The sequence below is a fragment of the Mytilus californianus genome, unplaced genomic scaffold, assembly GCF_021869535.1.
Source record: "Mytilus californianus isolate M0D057914Y unplaced genomic scaffold, xbMytCali1.0.p SCAF_2, whole genome shotgun sequence".
Taxonomy (NCBI): domain Eukaryota; kingdom Metazoa; phylum Mollusca; class Bivalvia; order Mytilida; family Mytilidae; genus Mytilus; species Mytilus californianus.
The window spans coordinates 105,917,446-105,939,252 of record NW_026262668.1 but is presented as its reverse complement, the minus strand read 5'-3'; the positions used below and the strand labels follow the sequence as shown (position 1 = coordinate 105,939,252).

Below are 21,807 nucleotides of genomic sequence, written 5' to 3'. Positions count from 1 at the left end.
GCGTTGTCTTGTAAAACAGACTTTACAGCCAAACATATCCAAATTTTAAACTTTCATCCACATTTACTAAACTTTCTCAACGCAGTCTTATTTCAATAGGGTTGATATATCATTTTTACATCACGATGACCGTGAGGGCATTCCGATGTATTGTTGCCAGAGAGATTTCCATTACGTAACTTTCGTGTTTGACTGGTAACCGATCTATAATCTATAAATACGCGGACATCATGGAGTGCAAAATAACATTCCTTATCGCTGGTTATAAATTCATTTCTTCAATGAATACTCATAAAATATTATTTTTAGAACATAAATTAATAATATGAAAATGTTTTGTTATATATATATATATATATAAGTAAAAAATCATTAATATCTATGCACACGTACAGAAAAAATTGTGCCAAATCATGCGGAAGAATATCTCAAGAACGTTTGCAATCTCCCGTGCAGAGTTATCGGTCCTTGCTCTATCTCAAGGACCGATAACTCTGCATGGGAGATTGAACGTTTTGCGGGAAAATATGAATGCATACTCAAATCAAATCTATTAGAAAAATCGAATTATTACAGAAAAGTGTCCACCATGCACTTGCACTGCACTATTATTAATATAGTAGAATAGAATGATATACAAATGGATGAAAATTATATATACATGTAACTGTAATATACAAATATTAATATAATATATTGAACAACAAACCAGAGTATACTGATTTGTATCACTACAATAAAATAGTTATTACGGTGAGGTTGAATTCCCTGTCATTTATTTATCATCCACGCACGAACTTGGCTCAGATTTTTTTTTATATCTGTACATTAACCTCACTTTCAGGTATAGAAATGTGATTTTTTTCTGAGACAAGTGCTTGTGACCATCCACAAGAACTTGCGGTCATCCGATGTTCAGTACTTCAGTACTTTGATTATACAAACTATAAGATCGCAAATGCTGTTATTGGGATTATTCACCGTTCACCGTTTTTGTGAAAATCGATGTGTAACGCTTACTTTGAGATTCAGGAAACGCTTACTTTAAGATTTTAGAGGTGCAAGTTCAGTCAAATATAGTACTTATAATTAAGCATGCCCAAACATGTTTCATTACAGAAAATCTTCCCATTACGTAATGTTTCTAGCTGCGGAACCATAACTCTAATATGGTCCGCAAATTGTCAAAAAATATCACAAGGACCTAAGAGCTACGGTTCCGCAGCTAGTAATGTTTCAAGACTACCCACATATCTGTGTTATCTAAGGCGAGAGGAGGTCTTCAATCCTTTATGGTAGGGGTGTCATATTTTTCATATGAATTGCTCGACCTTAACATGTCATGATTATATTAGGGAGCTTGAAATAGTGGTCTATTTCAACGGCCCATCCCTACCACAAGTTAATAGTAAGTTTCCCCGCCCTCCCCGAGATGTAAGGACCAAATCAAAATTTAATTCAGCGCCACATGTTGCCGTTGCGAGCACTTTCAAAACAAATATGCAAGCTTTAAATGGTTTGTTTTTCGAATTTTGCATCGATTGAATGAAGGATTGTTGGTTGCTTTCGTTTTATTCGATTTTTTTTTTCATATATTTTGTGTTTTTTTGTTGTTTTTTGTTGTTGTAGTTTTTACTTTTATACCAAAAGAAATACATAAAGTATGATAAGCATAATAACTTAAATGTAATGGGTGCCGATTTGAACATTTTATTCTTTACAATATATTTTATTGGAGTAAAATATCCCGTTACCGATCTAGTCAGGCGCCAATTTGACTTGTCATCTCCATTGTGTCGTAGGATGTTAATAAATAAATATCGAAAACAATAACAAATTTTATAGTCTGCATGTGGTACGATGATTAGAAAATCGTTCCATCTGAAAGAAGACATTTCCTAAAAATCGGAAAGCAATCGTGTCCCAGAATGACGCTGAAGGTAAAGAATCTGAAAGACAGCGTTTCCTATGATTTTTACAGTTAGATTAAATGAGTTTCGAGAAACGGAACAGTATTAATGAAAGGAAAGTCAATAGAGGATTTGAAACCTGTGAGGATTTGAAATATGTTTTACACAGTTTCATACGAAAGAAATGCATTCTTGTGTTCAATCGTTTACAGTGTTGCGTTTGTGGTACTGCTGACGACTTGATTACAAACTTTTATGATGACATGCATTTCATTTTTATCAAGAAAAATATCTCTAGTGTTCCGTGAGATACAAGAGAGAACATCATATACCATCCGATTGAAGTCTGATCGTCCATCCTCATTTCGTGTGTCCTGCTTCGAAATTCGTCATCAACAAAAATCTGTTAAGCAAGCGTTACGCCTATCGGAAAGCAAGCGTTACCGTCGATTGAAACGGAAAGCAAGCGTTCTGAATATATATACACCGTGCTGAAGTAGTCCAAATAAGTAGAGGTATTCCCGTGACAGTGTTGGCAACCGTAGTACTTTTGTTGTTAAAATACTGATTCATTTACCTTTAACGTGTTTGTCATCGGCTATCGATAACAATGATTAAATAAACACTTGTTACACATTTCGATACTGGCATAAATTGAAACTCTTTTCACAAAACTTTAAAGGAATTTGTTTGAAATATTCTTTATATCAGCACAGACAACAGTTTCATTTTAGAGAATAATAAATGTTCAGAACTAATATCATTAAATAATCGAAAAATACATTTACACATTTGGATTTTCATTGTAAAAACTTTTAAGTCGATGGGGTTAATTCACAAAATATCTTAAGGGAGCTACCATTTGATTTTTATGGGGGGGCTAGGATGAAAAATTTTGTCCTGCATTTTTTTTTAGTTGTAATCTCTGTCCTGCCTTTTTATTTTTCCCTCTATTCGGTCCTGCCTTTTTTTTAAAGTTTATCCTGACTTTTTTTTACCTAAATTGTCATCCTGACTTTTTTTTTTGCAAGTGTCTCATCCTGCATTTTTTTTTACTCAAAACTCCTGTCCTGCCTATTTTTTTTAAATTTCATCCTAGCCCCCCCCCACCCCCCACCCCCCCCCATACCCCCCATAAAAATCAAATGGTAGCTCCCTAAGAGAAAAAATGTGATCTTTTAAGAGTAACCTACCATTTATTCAATGCATAGGATTTGTTTGTGAAAAGAGTTCCGGACGATGAAAAAAAAATCATTTTTTTTTAACTGGATATTTTTCACATGGATCATCGTTTGAATCATTCAGTCATACAGAGAACTCATATGATTAGTTTGCCTTGGATATTCCAGTATTACACAACTCAATTGCCTCTATTCTATATTTACTAAAATGTATATCTAATTGTAATTAAAAGACTTATCTGTTTGTATAATGCTTTTATGTAAAGGGGAAACTGTTGCCGCGTGTGTGTGATCCGTTTTGTCTCTTTGACCAAAGATAGTTAGTCATAAACTAAATTGCAGTACTCGTCGATATATATATATATATAAACAAGTCTAAATTGAAAACAACGTTCAAACCTATGATTGCGTTGGATAAAAACCGCAATTTTTTATACGTGTGCATGCAAAACAAATTTCTTGGTAGAGGGGTCTAAATACAGCACAAACAACATTTTCCAAAAGACCAAATGAGTGAAAAAGTATATTTTAACAAAACGCATTTGACTAGCAGGTCGAACAACTGATGTTCTTAAACCCTGCTGACTGCCATTGGCGATTGCCAAATAAAACCACAAGATGTAACAAAATAGATCTTATTATTAATTTATTACCAAACAGAAAACAATAAAATAGCGGAACAGATGGTATACCGCAAACATGAGGTGCAAAAAGTTGTACACCATATCCGGATTTCGACAATTAATGTCTCTTCAGTGATGTTAGGAATCGAAACGGTAATTGGAAGGCCATATAATTTACCTCAATATATATATTCTTGTATCTCACGAATTTGGATCTTTTACTTACAAAACTTATTTTCTTGTAACGTATTTTATGTGAAGAATGAAGTTTGCTCTTTTTTTTAATTTTTTTTTGTCGTTTGTTTGTGTCTCATTGACATACAACCGGCCGATCCCCTTTTCTTCATATTTAAAAACATACGAGATGACATCAATACCAATTCATGAAACAAAATAATTGAGTTAAACTAACAATAGAAGAAAGAAAAGGAAAGGCGCTTTCATGGTTGTACTTAATCTCGAAGTCACAATGTGGTCTTTGAAAAAAATGTTGTAAATCAAAAAAAAAAAAAAAAAAAACAGAAATAGAAAATAATTTTTGAATGTTTATATTGGAAAAAGTAGCGTTGTGTAAATTATAACAATTATTTCAATTTCAATCCATATTAAGCTGTTGCTTTTTTCCGCTTCGAAAAATTTTTAAGGACATTTTAAAAATTAATTTCTTGCATGTAAATATATCATATACACATTTTCATTGCGATCTTAAAAAGGACGAAGTTGATATATAAACTGTCGTCAATAATTGTGTGTGTGTGTGTAAGTTGGGCCGTTTTTAACGAATTATGAATTGATTAAAAAAAAAATTGGAAAGGTAAAACAATACTTTGTTCAGAAATAAAGAGGAAACAAACCCAATTGATTTACATACAAAGTTGGGGACGAAAAAAAAATACGACACTAAGATTAAACTCGAGGCTCTCAAGAGCCTGTGTCGCTCACCTGTATCTACGGAAATCATGTAAAATAAGGGTAAAATCATGATAAATAGTATTAGATACCCAATAATGATTGAGACCAAGTTTGGTTTAATTTGGCCCAGTAGTTAAATTAAAAGCAGGTCATCCCATTGTAGTCTTACAATAGTTACTGAAGACCCCTTATTATTATTTAAATTAGTTTTCAAGTTGTGACCATTTGAAATTGTTTTTTTTTAAATTTTTCTATAGACTTCTATAGTAAACCCCTATATTCTATTTTTAGCAATGGTGGCCACGTTGATTGGATGGCATGGTCGTCGGATACATTTCAAATCAAGATACCCTATTGAAAATTGTGGCTAAGTTTAATTCTATTTGGCCAAGTAGATTAATTGGAGAAGATTTTTGTAAAAGATAACAATAAATTTACGAAAAATTGTGAAAAATTGACTTTAAAGGGCAATAACTCCTTATGGGGTCAATTGACAATGTTGATCATGTTTGACTTATTTGTAGATCTTACTTGGTTGAACAATTTTGCTGTTTACAGTTTATCTCTATCTATTATAATATCCAAGATAAAAACCAAAAACTAAAATTTACTTAAAATTACCAATTTAGGGACAGCAACCCAACAACGGGTTGTCTGATGCGTCTGAAAATTTCAAGGCAGATAGATCTTGACCTGATGAGCATTTGTAACCCGTGTCAGATTTGTCCTAAATGCTTTAGTTTCAGAGATTTAAACCAAAAACTGCATTTTACCCCTATGTTCTATTTTTTTTGCCATGGCGGCCATCTTGGTTAATGGGTAGAGTCATTGGATACATTTTAAAACTAGATACCCTAAGGATGATTTCGGCCAAGTTTGGTTTAATTTATCCCAGTAGTTTCAGAGGAGAAGATTTTTGTAAAAGATTAAAAAAAAAAAAACGAAAAATTGTGAAAAATTAACTTTAAAGGGCAATAACGCCTTAAGGGGTCAATTGACAATTTTAGTCATTTGACTTATTTGTAGATCTTACCTTGCTGAACAATTTTGCTGTTTACAGTTTATCTCTATCTATTATAATATTCAAGATAATAAACAAAAACTGCAAAATTTCCTTAAAATTACCAATTCAGGGGCAGCAACCCAACAACGGGTTGTCTGATGCGTCTGAAAATTTCAGGGCAGATATAACTTGACCTGATGAACATTTTGTCAGATTTGCTCTAAATGCTTTAGTTTCAGAGATATAAGCCAAAAACTGCATTTTACCCCATGTTCTATTTTTAGCCATGGTAGCCATCTTGGTTGATGGGCGGGGTCATCGGATACATTTTAAAACTAGATACCCTAATGATGATTTAGGCCAAGTTTGGTTTAATTTGGCCCAGTGGGTTCAGAGGAGAAGATTTATGTAAAAGTTAACGGACGACGACGGACAACGACCGACGGACGCCAAGTGATGAGAAAAGCTCACTTGGCCCCATGTTCATGTGTGTGCATGAGAAAAAAAAACAATCCCCTCCCCTCACAAAAAAAAAACAACCACACACACACTCAGAAAAGGAAGAATAGTCGGTGCATAATCATTCTGCTACCAAGGTTTTTTCACAAGTAATGAACACGGAATCTGTGCTGAACACTTTAAATATGCACAACATACCGTTGTACCAGCTCCGACTAAAATTTGCATTAAAATCTTGCAGGAAAGAAAAGTTCAAGTCGATTTTAAATCTGGAATCTTAACGCCTGTCTTAAAGGAAGAAAAAAATCCATTTCTAGTTAATATATATAGTTCCCCCGTGGCATAACCGTGACCCCAGTACTGTCAAAATTACATGAATTCTGCATTCTTGGCAAACTCTTCATTAACTCTGGTACCGACTTACAATTCGGATTCACTGAAGGTCTATGGCCACTCGTCGGAAGTCTCATAATCTCAGAATGTAAACGTGAGATAAATCATTATCCTTATATCTTGCTGCCGTCGATATTCAATCAGTCTTTGATGTCGTTCAACATACCATTCTTCTTGACAAGCTATTAGATCGTGGAACTCTCACTCAGATATCTGGTTACTAATCAAAGATTTTAACAGCAGACTCACCTCCAAAGTTAAATGGCAGAAAGAAATCAGTGAAAGATTTAACATCCTCCAGGGAGTTAGACAAGGTGGTATTCTATCAACCTACCTATACAAAATATTTGTAGAGGATCTCCTCAAGGAACTCAAAGAAAATTCCTTAGGATTTATACTAGGCACAATATACTGTGGAGTACCAACTTGTGCTGATGATGTAGCATTACTAAGCTCAAACCCAGACGAACTACAGGTGATGCTTAACATCCTACAAAGATATGCGAACCAACATCAGTATAAAATCCACCCATCTAAAGCTAAAATTATCCACTTCAAATCTTCAAAAAACTCTCAACCTTATTCCTGGAGCATGTTGGGAAATGCTATCTCTGTGTCAGAAGAAACTGTACATCTGGATATAAAAAGAACTCCCAGAAAAGAATGTGACATTAACAGAGAAGATCGTATCAAAACTGCAAGAACCAAATATGCTCTAATGAACTCAGGTCTGCATGAAACTAACGGGTAAAATTCAAAAATCTCTTTTACAATATACAAAAATTATGTACTACCTAGAGTCCTAGACTCTTATACGGTTTGGAAATCCTCGTTCTAACTAAAGTTCAAATGGAACTGCTGGAAAAATAACACAAAGAAAATCTCGGATGCATACAATCAGTCTCTAAAATGAACAGCTATTCCTGCTATTTTTCTACTTCTTGATGTTCTACCCATTGAAGGAGAAATCCACAGAAAGAAGCTGACTCTCTTACACGCCATACGACAACTCTAAACTAAAGGAGATTCTTTAGAGACAACTGTAAATAACTCATTTTTAATCAGCACTAACGTTATGATATTTCTTTCGCAAGTGTAATGCAAATCTGCGCATATGTAATGCACTATATACACCATATGTCTTTGATAGTACTAATGTCAACGTAAATTTGTTTCTTGTAACAGATGTCCCCTTCAAACATGATTATATGAATCTTGAACAAGAGGCTCTCAAGAGCCTGACTGAATAGCCCACCTGGTAAAAAAATATGCTATTTTGATTTTGATTCGTTTCCTCCATTGCTATCAGTTAATGATTAGTAATAAGTTAACCCAACTTATAAGGGCAATAACTCCTACTAGCTGTCAATTGACTATTTCGACTTAACTGACTTATTTGTAGATCTGATTTTGCTGAACCGGTTTGCTTATTTCTGTCTATCTATTAAAGTTTCTGCAAAAAAAAAGAAAAAAAAGAAGAGTAAAATATGACTTCCAAGGACAATAACTCCTATAAGGGGTCAATTGACGATTCTTCCGTGTTGACTTACTCATAGATCATATTTTATTGAACATTTTTATTATGAAAAGATTCTCTTTATCAACTACAGTTTCCTAAAAAAAAATGCAAAAAAGGTTAAAATCATCATTGTAAAAAAATAACTCTATGAGGGGTCACATTTCTGCCAAGTTTGACTTATTTGCAGATCTTATTGTACAGGACATCTTACTAATTAAATTTCTCTCTATCAGTTATTGTTTCCAAGATAATAACCAATAAAATACTCCGCCTGGAGCAGCTTAATACGACCGCAGAGGTCGAACCCTGAACAGTTGGGGCAAGTATGGACACAACATTCAAGCTTGATACAGAACTGAATTTGGATTGTGATTAAATATTTGACACAGCATAGGTTTCTGACACAGAATGAATGTGGTCTAAGAACTTAAAAAATTTTAATTTACCTATTCAAATCATATCATTATTATTTGCTTTTATATATAAATCAGAAATAACCAATTTAAAATGGAAAATTTTAAAGAAAAAAAAAAAATCCCTCCCCCAAATTTTTTGAACCCCCTTATGATTCATCACCCCCAAACTCAATCCCAGCCTTCCCTTAGTGGTATGGTACCTTGCAGTACAATTTCAGAGAGATCCATACACTTGAACACAAGTTATTGTCTGGAAACTAGAAAAATGCTTATTTTTGGCCCCTAATTCCTAAAATTTTGAGGCAATTACCCCAAAAATCAATCCCAGCATTCCTTTTCTGATATGGAACCTTGTGGTCAGAGAGATCCATACACTAACACACAAGTTATGTCTGGAAGTTACAAAAATGCTTATTTTTGGCCCCTTATTCCTTAATTGTTGGTACCATAACCCCCAAAATCAATCCCAACCTTCCTTTTGTGGTATTGAACCTTATGGTAAAATTTCATAAAGATCCATTCACTTAAACTAAAGTTAGAGTGCGAAAACCAATGTGTCTTCGGACGACGATGCTGGACGCCGACGCCAACGCCAACGTCATACCAATATACGATGCAAAATTTTTTTGCGGTTGTATAAAAACTGCACAATTTGTAAAAAATAACATTTCAGGGATAATAAAATGCTTCGCTGGGCACAGCTTGATAAGACCACAGAGGTCAAACCCTGAACAGTTGGGGCAAGTATGGACACAACATTCAAGCTTGATACAGCTCTGAATTTGGATTGTGATTAAATATTTGACACAGCATAGGTTTCTGACACAGAAAGAATGTGGTCTAAGAACTTGAATTTTTTTAATCTACCTATTATGGTCCAATGTCCATAATCAAAATACATGGTTAGATTCAGCATATCAAAGAACCCCATATATTCAATTTTTGTTGAAATCAAACAAAGTTTAATTTTGGACCCCAAATTGGACAAACTTGAAAACTGGGCCCATAATCAAAAATCTAAACACATGTTTAAATTCAGCATATCAAAGAACCCCAAGAATTCAATTTTTGTTAAAATCAAACTAAGTTTAATTTTGGACCCTTTGGACCTTAATGTAGACCAATTTAAAAAACAGGACCCAAAATTAAAAATCTAAATACACGGTTAGATTTGGAATATCAAAGAACCCCAATAATTCAATATTTGATGAAATCAAACAAAGTTTAATTTTGGACCCTTTTGACCTCAATATGAACCAATTTGATAGCGGGGCCCACAAATAAAAAATCTAAATACATGGTTAGATTCAGCATATCAAAGAACCCCATATATTCAATTTTTGTTGAAATAAAAAAAAATTTAATTTTGGACCCCAACTTGGACCAACTTGAAAACCGGGCCCATAATCAAAAATCTAAACACATGTTTAGATTCAGCATATCAAAGAACCCCAATAATTCAATTTTTGATGAAATCAAACAAAGTTTAATTTTGGACCCTTTTGACCTCAATATGAACCAATTTGATAGCGGGGCCCACAAATAAAAAATTCGTAAGGGTTCCGCGGAACCCAGTGTCTCGCCTACTTTTTCTGTTAATCGCAGGCTCAACAAAAATGAGGAAGTAAATCAATAAAAATATTCCTCTTGATACTATCTTTTGATTGTAAGAAGCTTCTGTCCAAGTTTGGTAAAAATCCAGGATAGTTTATGAATCTAATAAATGTTTAAAAACTTTAACTGCAGACTGAATGTAATGTTAACTGGAAGAAAACAAAATTTCCTTCTAGATACTAGCATTTGATCATAAACAAGCTTCTGTCCAAGTTTGGTACAAATCCAAAATAGTATAAGAAAGTTATTAAAATTTTAAAAACTTTAACCACAGAGTGAATGTGTTGTTTCCTGGCAGAAAATGTAAGTCCATTTAAAAGTAAAAAATGGATTTATTTTTTTTACAAAATTTCCTTCTAGATACTAGCTTTTGATCATAAACAAGCTTCTGTCCAAGTTTGGTACAAATCCAAAATAGTATAAGAAAGTTATTAAAATTTTAAAAACTTTAAGCACAGAGTGAATGTGTTGTTCCCTGGCAGAAAATCTTAGTCCATTTAAAAGTAAAAAAAGGAAAAAATGGATTTATTTTTTTACAAAATTTACTTCTGGATACTATCTTATGATCATAAACAAGCTTCTGTCCAAGTTTGGTACAAACCCAGGATAGTTTAAGAAAGTTATTAAAATTTTAAAAACTTTAACCACAGAGTGAATGTAATATTTCCCGGCAAAAAAACTAAGTCCATTTATAAGTAAAATACGGAAAAAATGGAATTTTATTTTTACAAAATTTACTTCTGGATACTATCTTATGATCATAAACAAGCTTCTGTCCAAGTTTGGTAGAAATCAAGGATAGTTTAAGAAAGTTATTAAAATTTCAAAAACTTTAACCACAGAGTGAATATTTGTGGACGCCGCCGACTACCACGACGACGACGCCGACGGAATGTAGGATCGCTATGTCTCGCTTTTTCGACTAAAGTCGAAGGCTCAACAAAAATCTAAATACATGGTTAAATTCAGCATATCAAAGAACCCCATATATTCAATTTTTGTTGAAATCAAACAAAGTTTAATTTTGGACCCCAATTTGGACCAACTTGAAAACTGGGCCCAAAATCAAAAATCTAAATACATGTTTAGATTCAGCATATCAAAGAACCCCAAGAATTCAATTTTTGTTAAAATCAAACTAAGTTTAATTTTGGACCCTTTGGACCTTAATGTAGACCAATTTAAAAAACAGGACCCAAAATTAAAAATCTAAATACACGGTTAGATTTGGCATATCAAAGAACCCCAATAATTCAATTTTTGATGAAATCAAACAAAGTTTAATTTTGGACCCCAATTTGGACCAACTTCAAAACTGGGCCAAAAATCAAAAATCTATATACATGTTTAGATTCAGCATATCAAAGAACCCCATATATTCAATTTTTTGTTAAAATCAAACAAAGTTTAATTTTGGACCCTTTGGACCTTAATGTAGACCAATTTGAAAACTGGACCCAAAATTAAAAATCTAAATACACGGTTAGATTCAGCATAACAAATAAATAAATGTGGTCAAAGATTTTACAAATCTAATGCACCATACTGTGCAATTAAAGATTACTTCTTGAAATTTGAAAAAAAAATACTATTTGAAGAATATTTCTTTTTAATTTCTGAAATCTGAAATGAGAAAAAATTGACCCCCCCACAATTTCTTTTTACCCCCCCCCCCCCCCCTCCCTTTTTCCCCCAAAAAAATACTTTCCCTCAAGATATGGTCACAATCTCAATTCAAATTTCCAATGGAGTTTGCAACCATAATTACCCATTTAAATTTACCATAGTGCTAACTTAATCTATTTTATAATAGAATTTAAAATATAGTGTCAAATCTTTCATATGGATTTTTTTGTAAAAAAAAAAGATGCAATATTTGCAGATATTTTTACTGGTCTTCCTTTAGGTGTAATACCTCCATTGATTTTCCCCTATTAGTCTTTGTTAAATTTGCACTTTTCAAAAAATTGTGCAGAATTTATCTTTGTGTCAAATAAAGAAATACTTGGCATGAGTAAAGTTTTATCCTGTCCAGTACTATAGAAAAAATTTCACATAACGTTTCATTGCATATAAGAAAATAACCATCACTGGAAGTTAACCAATCAAATTTTCCCCCTTTTTTAACCTGTGTACAAGCTTTAGTAACCATGTAACCTCAAGTTTCCAAAATATTCTATAGAAACCCCAAATAAAAAAATAATGGTGCTTTGAAATACCCAAGATATATGTTTATGACCCAGAAATGTTTTACTGCAATGAAATGTAGGATCAATTACCTACAACTGTCAAATTCAAGGGAATATTTTTTTTTCGACCTATTTTCGTATGCAACCGGATGTGACGTACTATGATTTGGTGGTATTACACCTTTATAAATATGCATTTCTTTAAACATAATTTAAAAGCAGTGTAAGGGAAGTAACCAAAACGTTGTATTTGTATTACCTCCCTTACACTGTTTTAAATTATCTTAATTGTTCATTAACCATTACTTTATACATAATTTAAAAGCAGTGTAAGGGAGGTAATTTCAATGATGTATTTGATTTATCTCCCTTACACTGCTTTAAATTATGTTTTGTACTAAAGTATTTGTCCATTAACCAGGACAACCTTGTTTTTCCCCCTTTTTTGCCCCTAATTCCTAAACGGTTTGAGCCATAACCCCCCAAAGCAAATCCTAACCATCCCTTTGTGGTATGGAAACTTGTAGTATAATTTCAGAGAGATCCATACACCGTTCCACAGTTATTGTCTGGAAACTAGAAAATGCTTATTTTTGGCCCCTAATTCCTTAACTGTTGGTACCATAACCCCCAAAATCAATCCCAACCTTCCTTTTGTGGTATTTAACCTTATGGTAAAATTCAAAGAGATCCATTCACTTAAACTAAAGTTAGAGTGCGAAATCCAATGTGTCTTCAAACGACGACAACAACGACGACGACGACACCAACGTCATACCAATATACGACCGCAAAAATTTTTTGCGGTCGTATAAAAACTCCAAAATGGGTTGTCTGATTTTTCTGAAAATTCCATAGGAGATAGACCTTCACCTGCTGATCAATTCTTACCATGTCAGATTTGCTCCAACTGCCTAAGTTTATTTTAGATATAAGCCCAAAACTATTTACATTTCAGGGGCAATAACTCCTAAATGAATTGTATGATTTTTCTGAAAAATTCGCAGGTGATAACCTTGACCTGATGATCATTCTTATCCATGTCAGATTTGCTCTAACTCTTAAGTTTTTGAATATAAGCCAAAAATTGCATTTAATCCTTTTGTTTTATTTTTAGCAACAGTGACTATGTTTGATGATGAATCAAATCCCTGGATACAATTTTTAAAAAAGATACCCCAAGGAACATCCAGATAAAGATTTGAAAAAAAGTTTATGATAACGGACGGGCTACAATGACGAGTATAAGTAATAGCAAAAGCTCACATGGTCTTTTAGGACAGGTGAGCTAAAACAAGGTGAGTAGGGAAGCAAAGAAAATGAAGTTGGGGATGAGAGAAACAAATACTCACTTGCCTTGATAAATTAAAGCTATATATAATTTTCCAAAAAGGCAGGGGGGGGGGGGGGGGGGGGGGGGGTTTTACTAGAGGTAAGAATTTTGGACCGGTTGCACACAATTTTATATATATCATTTTCACTTATACTGTTCAGGAGTCATGGTCCTTGATAGATTGGAAAATGGCACTGTATGTCATAAGGGAGCTACCATTTGATTTTTATGGGGGGGGGGGAGGGGGGGGGGGGGGAGGGTTAGGATGAAAAATTTTGTCCTGCCTTTTTTTAGTTGTAATTTCTATCCTGCCTTTTTATTTTTCACTCTATTCGGTCCTGCATTTTTTACATAAATTGTCATCCTGCCTTTTTTTTTTTGCCAAGTTGCTCATCCTGCCTTTTTTTTTACTCAAAACTCCTGTCCTGCATTTTTTTTCAAATTTCATCCTAGCCCCACAAAAATCAAATGGTAGCTCCCTAATACATTATCTGTACTATTATTTTATGAACAGTTCAACCAGTGTTCTTCAAATTTTTATATGCTGTTAATTACTTATGACAAAATGCCGGTCATTTTCAATATTGACGATTTTCATTTTTTCCATTTAGGAGTTGTGGTCTTTGATATTTTGAAAAATAGGCATTCAATGTGGCAGGTCAAACAAGCTTGAAAGTGTCTTCAAAATATAGAAAATGTTGTCAATTTGACAGCTATTCCTTGTTTATGTTTATTATGTCCATGTAAACTTGGCCTCTTACTTGAAACATATGATGCTATTATATAAATTGAGGTCAGTACCTTTTTTTCATTGACATAACAGATGAAACTTTGAACATGAATAAAATTGCTAGTTATTAATTATTTTGAAGACATTTTATGACTTTGCTGAGGAAGGTATGTTTAAAATAATTGTCAAGGGTTCATAGTGTTTTTGGAAGATAGTTTATATTAAATCTCATACATATTATAATTTTATAATAGACTGTGTATGAGACATTACAGTGATATTTTGCCTTGTAACATTGTATATTGCTTGAAAGAAAAAATGGAAACAACAGTTATCTTACTAAAAAATAATAAACTAGAGGCTCTAAAGAGTCTGTGTCGCTCACCAAGGTCTATGTGCATATTTAACATATATATAAAGGACACTCTCCAACATTATAGACAAGAATAGAATTCATGACAAAAATATCTTTTTTTGCTGATCTTATATTGCTGATCATTTTGTCTGTTTCGTTTCTGTCTATCTTCTTTAGTTTTTGCTCAAAACACAAAAGAAGGGAAAAAAATCCCATTTAAGGGCAATCACGCCTATGAAAAGTGACAGTCTACTGACTATATCAACAAAATTTGACGTATTAGTAGATTTTGCCTTGCTGATCAGTTTTGTTATTTAAAGTTTCTATTTATCTATTATAGTTTTTATTATATAAGGCCGCAAATGGCCTAAAAATTGGTAAAAATCATCATTTAAGGGAATTAACGCCAATAAGGAGTTGTCGGACAATTTCCTGGTCTTGCTGATAATTTTTGCTTATTCAAGGTCTATCTATTTATTCTAATTTTAAAGATATAAGGCAATAAAGATCTGCGCCATGAGCACATGATACACCTGTCATTTTTTCAACGAATAAAGTTCCATTATTCCTCAATATCATATCAGAAATTTATAAAAAAACTAAAGGTAGCTTATTCTAATAGATATAAATCAGTCACCAAAGTATCATGAAAACTGCTCAAAGCATTTTTGAGTTATTGTCCGAAATCTGGAAAATCACCCCTTTTTTGTGAATAAAATCCCATAACTTCGAAACGTAAAATCTAAAAGTATAAAAATCAAAAGGGAGCTTACTTCAATGGATATAATCAATTCACCAAAGTTTCATGAAAATTGGTTTAAGCATTTATGAGTTATTGTCCGACATGATGACGACTGACGGACTGACAGACGGAAGGACAAACAACAGTAAACCATAATAAGTCCTTTAAACGGACGTATAAAAACGCAAAAAAATGGTAAAAATCATCATCAAAGTGCAATAAATCTAATAGCCGACTAATTATTTCGATCATGCATACTTATAAGTAGATCTTGTCTTGCTGATTTTTTTTTTCAACTTAAAGTTTCTCTCTATTTATTATAGTTTTTAAGATAATAGGCAAAATGAAAAAAAAAAAAATGGCAAAATTTGTCTTTTAAGGGTAATAACCCCAGTCCACTTGACAGTTTTGAAGTAAATGTACAATGGATAGAGCTCAACATTCTGAACATTTCTGCTCTGTCAAATTTTCTCTATTTATATATAACAGTTTTCAAAATAATAGACAAAACTTGCATTTTACCCCTATGTTTTATTTTTAGCAATATCAGCCATCTTGATTGACAGGCTGGGTCATCTGACACAATTTTTAAACGATACCCCAATGATGATTGTGGTCAAGTCTGATTAAATTTAATCTGGAGAAGAAGATTTTTGTTAAAGTTAACATATGACGGACGGACGACAGAGGCAAAGTGATGAGAAAAGCTCACTTGGCCCTTTGGGCCATGTGAGCTAAATATGAACAAATTAGCTAGATACTTAAATCTGATGAACAGGATGAAGAAAAAAAACGAAAAAGAAAGGAAACTCTAAACCACAAAAATTACTTCCATTAGTAATAGATACATGTATTACATCAAGTCAAGATACTAGTTGAAAGATTACCGGTAGATTTTTTTATATTTTGATTAAAATTCAGTTAAAATTGAAAAATGTAGGTCAAGTGATCCTGGTTCATCAAAGTGATGTCTTATTTCTGTTACATCTGCCTTCAATGCTTTTAATTTCTGAATAAATTTCCTTTGTTCTTTTCCAATCCATGGCCTATTTATATCCTTAATTTGATATGGTGTTATATGAACAAACAACTCTATTGTGGTTGATGCAATTTTCTGTAAAACAAAATCACTTGTGATCCATGTGTCTTGACGTCCATTGTGTCCCGCATCAAGCCAATATACTGATTTCATTTTTGATACAAAGTCCAATGTTTCTGGTGAAAAATGTTTTGTAGCAACCTCAAACAATATCTGATTCAATGGAACACAACCTTTACTAAAACCAACAAAAGACACAGGTAACTCTGCCAGACATCCAATGACTGGTCTTGCATCACTCTTCTCAGTGACAGAATCACATAAAACGTGACTGCTTTTATCTAAATCACAGGCCTGCTTGTTTTCATATATTTCTAAGGCTTTGGAGTAAAGTTTAGACACATGAGTTAATCCATTTGAATTTGTATTTGTAAATAACATTGGAATGCCATCTTGATCAAATTCAACAAAGTTTGAGTAGATACTAAAGGTATTTAACAACATTTCCTTTGGTTTTATAACTATTATTAAACTGTCTACAAATCTCTTTGCAAGAATTCTTGCTGTTGCCTCTAGATTCCAATGAATGTATATGTTATTTGTTCTGTGTTGACTCATTACCTCTGGGTAATTCTGAAATTATAAGAAAAACCAAGTTATTTCAACAGTTGTATATCTTAACTTTGTTGTAAGCAAATGTATATTTGTGTCAATTTCAACAAAACATATTTTTTAGTTTCAGAGTGTCTATTGATTTTTTGAATCTGCATTTTAGGAAATTAGAGCTCATATTAATTTTCCTCATATTCAAAATAATTAAAATGTGAACAAAAAAAAAGGTTTATGATCATTTTTTTCTGATATTCAAAATCATGAAATTATTTATAAACTTAATGTTACCAAAAAAAAAAGAGATAACAGGAACCACCAAAATTATCAAACAACACAACAGACCATACAAACCACCAACATCTAAATAACACCATGATATTTTTAAAACAGATACTAGATTCATGCACCATGCACAATTTATGTATTTTTCTAGACAAGCATGACAAGTATCATAAAACGCAAACACAACATTTTGTAACTTGAATATCAGAGTATATATTCACCAATTAATTTCTTGAAATGTTCATCGATAGAATGTATAGAATGTTCTGCTCAATACACAATGTTTTTTTATCTCAAAAGTAGTTATCAAGTCTGGAATATGGATGACTATCTAGCCAGCCATATAAGAGTTTTGATTGAATGAATGGAATCTTTACCTCAAAACCCAAGACAAAGAACAATGAACTGCCAGGTACTCATAGATATTTGTGGTTGGGTAACTGGACAAAAAAAAAAACATAATCAAACATCAAAAGTAATCTAAAGTGAAAAACTTTGTAATCAATTATATTTCATTTTAATATATTTGTACATGTACTATATATTTTCAAATACACCAAAAGGATAAATAAGAGCTGAGTATTCTTCATTATGGTATATGTATCACTAACATGAGCTTGTCTTTTAAAAATGATAAAAACCTATAAGAAATACATTGTACAATGTATGCCAAAATAAAAAAAAATTAGTTCCAAGTTGCATATATTTGACTCAATACATCAATTTTAGGTTACCTTGATATCCCCTTTTGAAATTTTCAACACAGTGTGTCACTCTTTAACTCTAGGCAATATATTTTAATATTTTTTTATTTTTCTATTATATGTACGACAACAAAATAAAATAAGAATCAGTGAGAACAGGTATAAGGAGAACAGACCCAGTGAGAACAGGTATAAGGAGAACAGACCCAGTGAGAACAGGTATAAGGAGAACAGACCCAGTCTGAACAGGTATAAGGAGAACAGACCCAGTGAGAACAGGTATAAGGAGAACAGACCCAGTCTGAACAGGTATAAGGAGAACAGACCCAGTGAGAACAGGTATAAGGAGAACAGACCCAGTGAGAACAGGTATAAGGAGAAGACCTAGGGCAAACAGTATTATGGAGACCAGGAATTAGGGTTGAATGTGAATCAGGGGGAACGAAAACCAAATTATAGGTATTCAGGGTTCCCTGATTTTGGATTGGGCAGCTCTGATATTCCAACATGCCATTAGTCCGACACCCCAACAATCCGACACCCCATTGCTCTAACACCCCAATAGTCTGAAGCCCCATTAGTCCGACACCCCATTGGTCCGTTGCCCCAATAGTCCCAACATTGAATAATTGTATAAAAGTTATATATCTTTTACATTTGAATGCATGATGACGTGTTCATTTAATACCAAAACTGCGTTTAGAAAAGAAGGCCTTGTCGATCAAGAACACTAAATGCAAGTTATCAGGGTAGATTTGTAGACATGTATCAGTGAAAAAAGGATATATTCACTCAAACAAGACATAGATTGATAGAGGCACAGGCCTCATGTTTTGCGTTACTAAAAAGGAATATCAATTTCTTAACAATAGTGAAGGTTTTGTCAAATTATGTTCTGTCGAATTACTTACATGTAGATACTTAATGTATCTCTCTCAAAGCAGAGGACTAAGAAAGTTTAGACTCTAATGAGGCTTTACTGCTTGCATGATTGTGTGTGTGATGCTGGCTTCATTGTAAAGGAATGGACACATTTCTGGTTATAAATGCTTATAGTGCCTAACTTGAACACACGAAGCACCCTTTTCTATATAAATAGACTATTCAACTGCAAAAATGAAAATTAATGTCAAATTTTTTTTTAGAAGAAAGTCAGTTTGATTTATCTTTAAGCACCAATGAAGAGAGTGATTTATTTAAAGTTAATTCCTTGAACTCTTAAGACAGTGGAAAAAATGGTAAAAAAATATGCACGGATGGACTGATGGATACAAGGATGGACAGACGGACACCTGGTGTCTCTGTGTCCCCTGCAACGCATCTCCTAGGGGTCAATTAAACTGGGTAACCAAATTAAACATTTCATAATTTTCTAGACATCTAACAAACAAGGAGATCAGCAGGTTATGGGAGTTTTGTATGAAATCTGTATGTTGCTATGCAATGATCAACTTCCGATCCAAGCAAACCAACCTCTATGAGGAAAATTAAATTATATGAAGCAAAAATTAACTATTTCGGAAGGCAAATTTAAAGCAATATACAATGTGAATAAATCAAGAAATTTCAAACTGGACAATCTTCTAGCCAAAGTATGTTTTAATAATTAGGCATTGATGTCAAAGTTAAAGGCTATTCATCAGTTATTGTGACATGCCACACATTTTCTTATTGGTGTATAGATACACTCACGTGCTAAATATTAAATCTGCATCAAGAGATAACAAAATTCTGCAACAAAGATAACTGCATGAGAAATGAAAATCAACACAAAAAGACCAAAGCAATTCTATATAATTGGTATTTGCTGCTTTTCCGCCAATCAAGCGACATTTATAAGTAAGAGCAAAGATAATGGTTGCAACAGAGTTGGAAATGAAATGTTAATAGACCTTAAAATCCAACTCAGCATGTCGGTCTATATCAAACAGGATATAATAGTCCAAGATTGCTCCATGACATCTGACGGCTTATTTAAAAGGATTTGTTGGGCTGTTAGTGTAATATTTTATGTTTGACGTTAAGCCGCCACTAAAAAATCCTGTATTTTCCTTTATAGTATGTAAAAACGTTTATGTATAAAATGATTATTTAATTCAATATCTATCCGAAAACAAATTCTGTCATTATTTGGAGAGAACTAGTAAGAAATTATATCAACTAAACGATAATATGGATGATGACGGTTTGTAGAAATTTTTGGAAAAAAAAGAATGAAAAATAAATTAAATTAACAGGACAGTTTTAAAAACATACATAAAGCAATATCAAAGATAGAATTTGAAGTGATTCAAACAGCTCTGACCCAGAAACAATCTGTTTGTCAACAACTGATACAAAATTTTCCTCGTACACAGGTCAAAGCTTAGCATGGAGACATGATAATCTGGTCATATAGGTTGGAAAGGAAGGGTTCATGTTTCCCCACCTTCACCAAGCATATTTTTTTTTTTATTTGCATTAAATTTTGTACTCATGAGGCTTTCTTGTGTTCTAACTCTCATTTCATTCCTGTGGCAATGTCAGAGAAGTGGTGTGGGTTGCTAGAGTTAACTTATTTTCACACAGTATGTTTGCTTGTGCTATTCAATTAATCAACATTCGACCGATAATCGATTATTCGTAAAGCGGGAAGAAAAGACAACTGATTAGTTGTGTTTTAAGAGACAGCAAGGAACACGAGAGAAAACAACAATGTACAGAAAAATAAAAGTTTGTTGTTTTATGAATATGGCAATAACAAATCAAATCATTGATGTACATTCCCATGGATATTTGTACATGATCAATATTTTTTTTTTTTTAATGTCCAGTGGCAAATGTTTCATTGCTATTCAATTCAAGTTCATTCTGACAGCAAATTCAATCACTTTATCAAAGTTTCAACCTCAACAAAATCTTTATATATTAAACCAATTATCATCAGTTGAACAATTTTACTATCAAACTTTTTAACTCACTAATTTTCAATTATATAATCAATTAACAATTCGACAACTTTCAGTTTTGAAAGTTTCCGATCTATACGTCCATGTACTGGTAGATGACTAGAAATCATCATGCTTGAAAAATATACTATGGTCATGTATTTAAGAAATACCAAATGGGTAGTATGGTATTATCTACATGTATTTCCATTTCTTATAAGAAAGAGTAATGTTCATACCACGTCAATAATGATTCTATAAAGATTTTCTATTACCACAGTAATTTACCTTTGTCCGACTAATGGGGTGTCAGACCAATGGGGCATTGGACTATTGAGGTATCCGCCCAATAATGTGTCGGACTGGTGGGGTGTCGGAATATCGGGGCGACCCCTTTAGATAATGACTGAAAAGCCCTGAGATACTTGTAATAATCAGTTTTAAAAAAGTCTCAGATCTAAATAAAAACATCTATTACTAATTATCAAATGTTTCATAAATAACTTCTAATAATGACCTGAACATCTCCACCAAAGAAAATCACTGCCTTATTCAGGCTTTTAGTTGGACTGATTGCTGAAGGAAAGCAAAGTATCAAGTCATTCTGTTTACCAAGATCCCCAGTTACATTTTCAAAACGTTGCACTGTATACAATGACTGTAACTCTGATGTTGTAGTACTGCTTGTCATTTCAAAATATGATAAGTACATGTATGAGATTACAGTAATCTGAAAAGAATAATTTTTCAGCATTTGTTTTGACACTTTTAATGTCAAAAAGTTTCTTCAATAGCACATGTAAAAAGTGTGATTTTGCAAACACAGACGAAACCAAGATTTTCATAATCAAATATGTTTCGGAT

The 21,807-nt window shown here is 32.9% G+C and overlaps 1 protein-coding gene across 1 annotated transcript; it reads right to left on the bottom strand.

Annotated features, from left to right (window-relative positions):
• Nucleotides 1-14,478: 14,478 nt before the first annotated feature.
• LOC127728536 (mitochondrial protein C2orf69 homolog) lies at nucleotides 14,479-21,755 on the bottom strand. Its single transcript, XM_052235983.1, has 2 exons — nucleotides 21,461-21,755; nucleotides 14,479-17,051 (listed from the first exon to the last, which is right to left on the bottom strand). The coding sequence occupies exons 1-2, from the start codon at nucleotides 21,695-21,697 to the stop codon at nucleotides 16,290-16,292; spliced, it is 999 nt and encodes a 332-aa protein (XP_052091943.1). The 5' UTR covers nucleotides 21,698-21,755; the 3' UTR covers nucleotides 14,479-16,289.
• Between the last annotated feature and the right edge of the window lie 52 nt (nucleotides 21,756-21,807).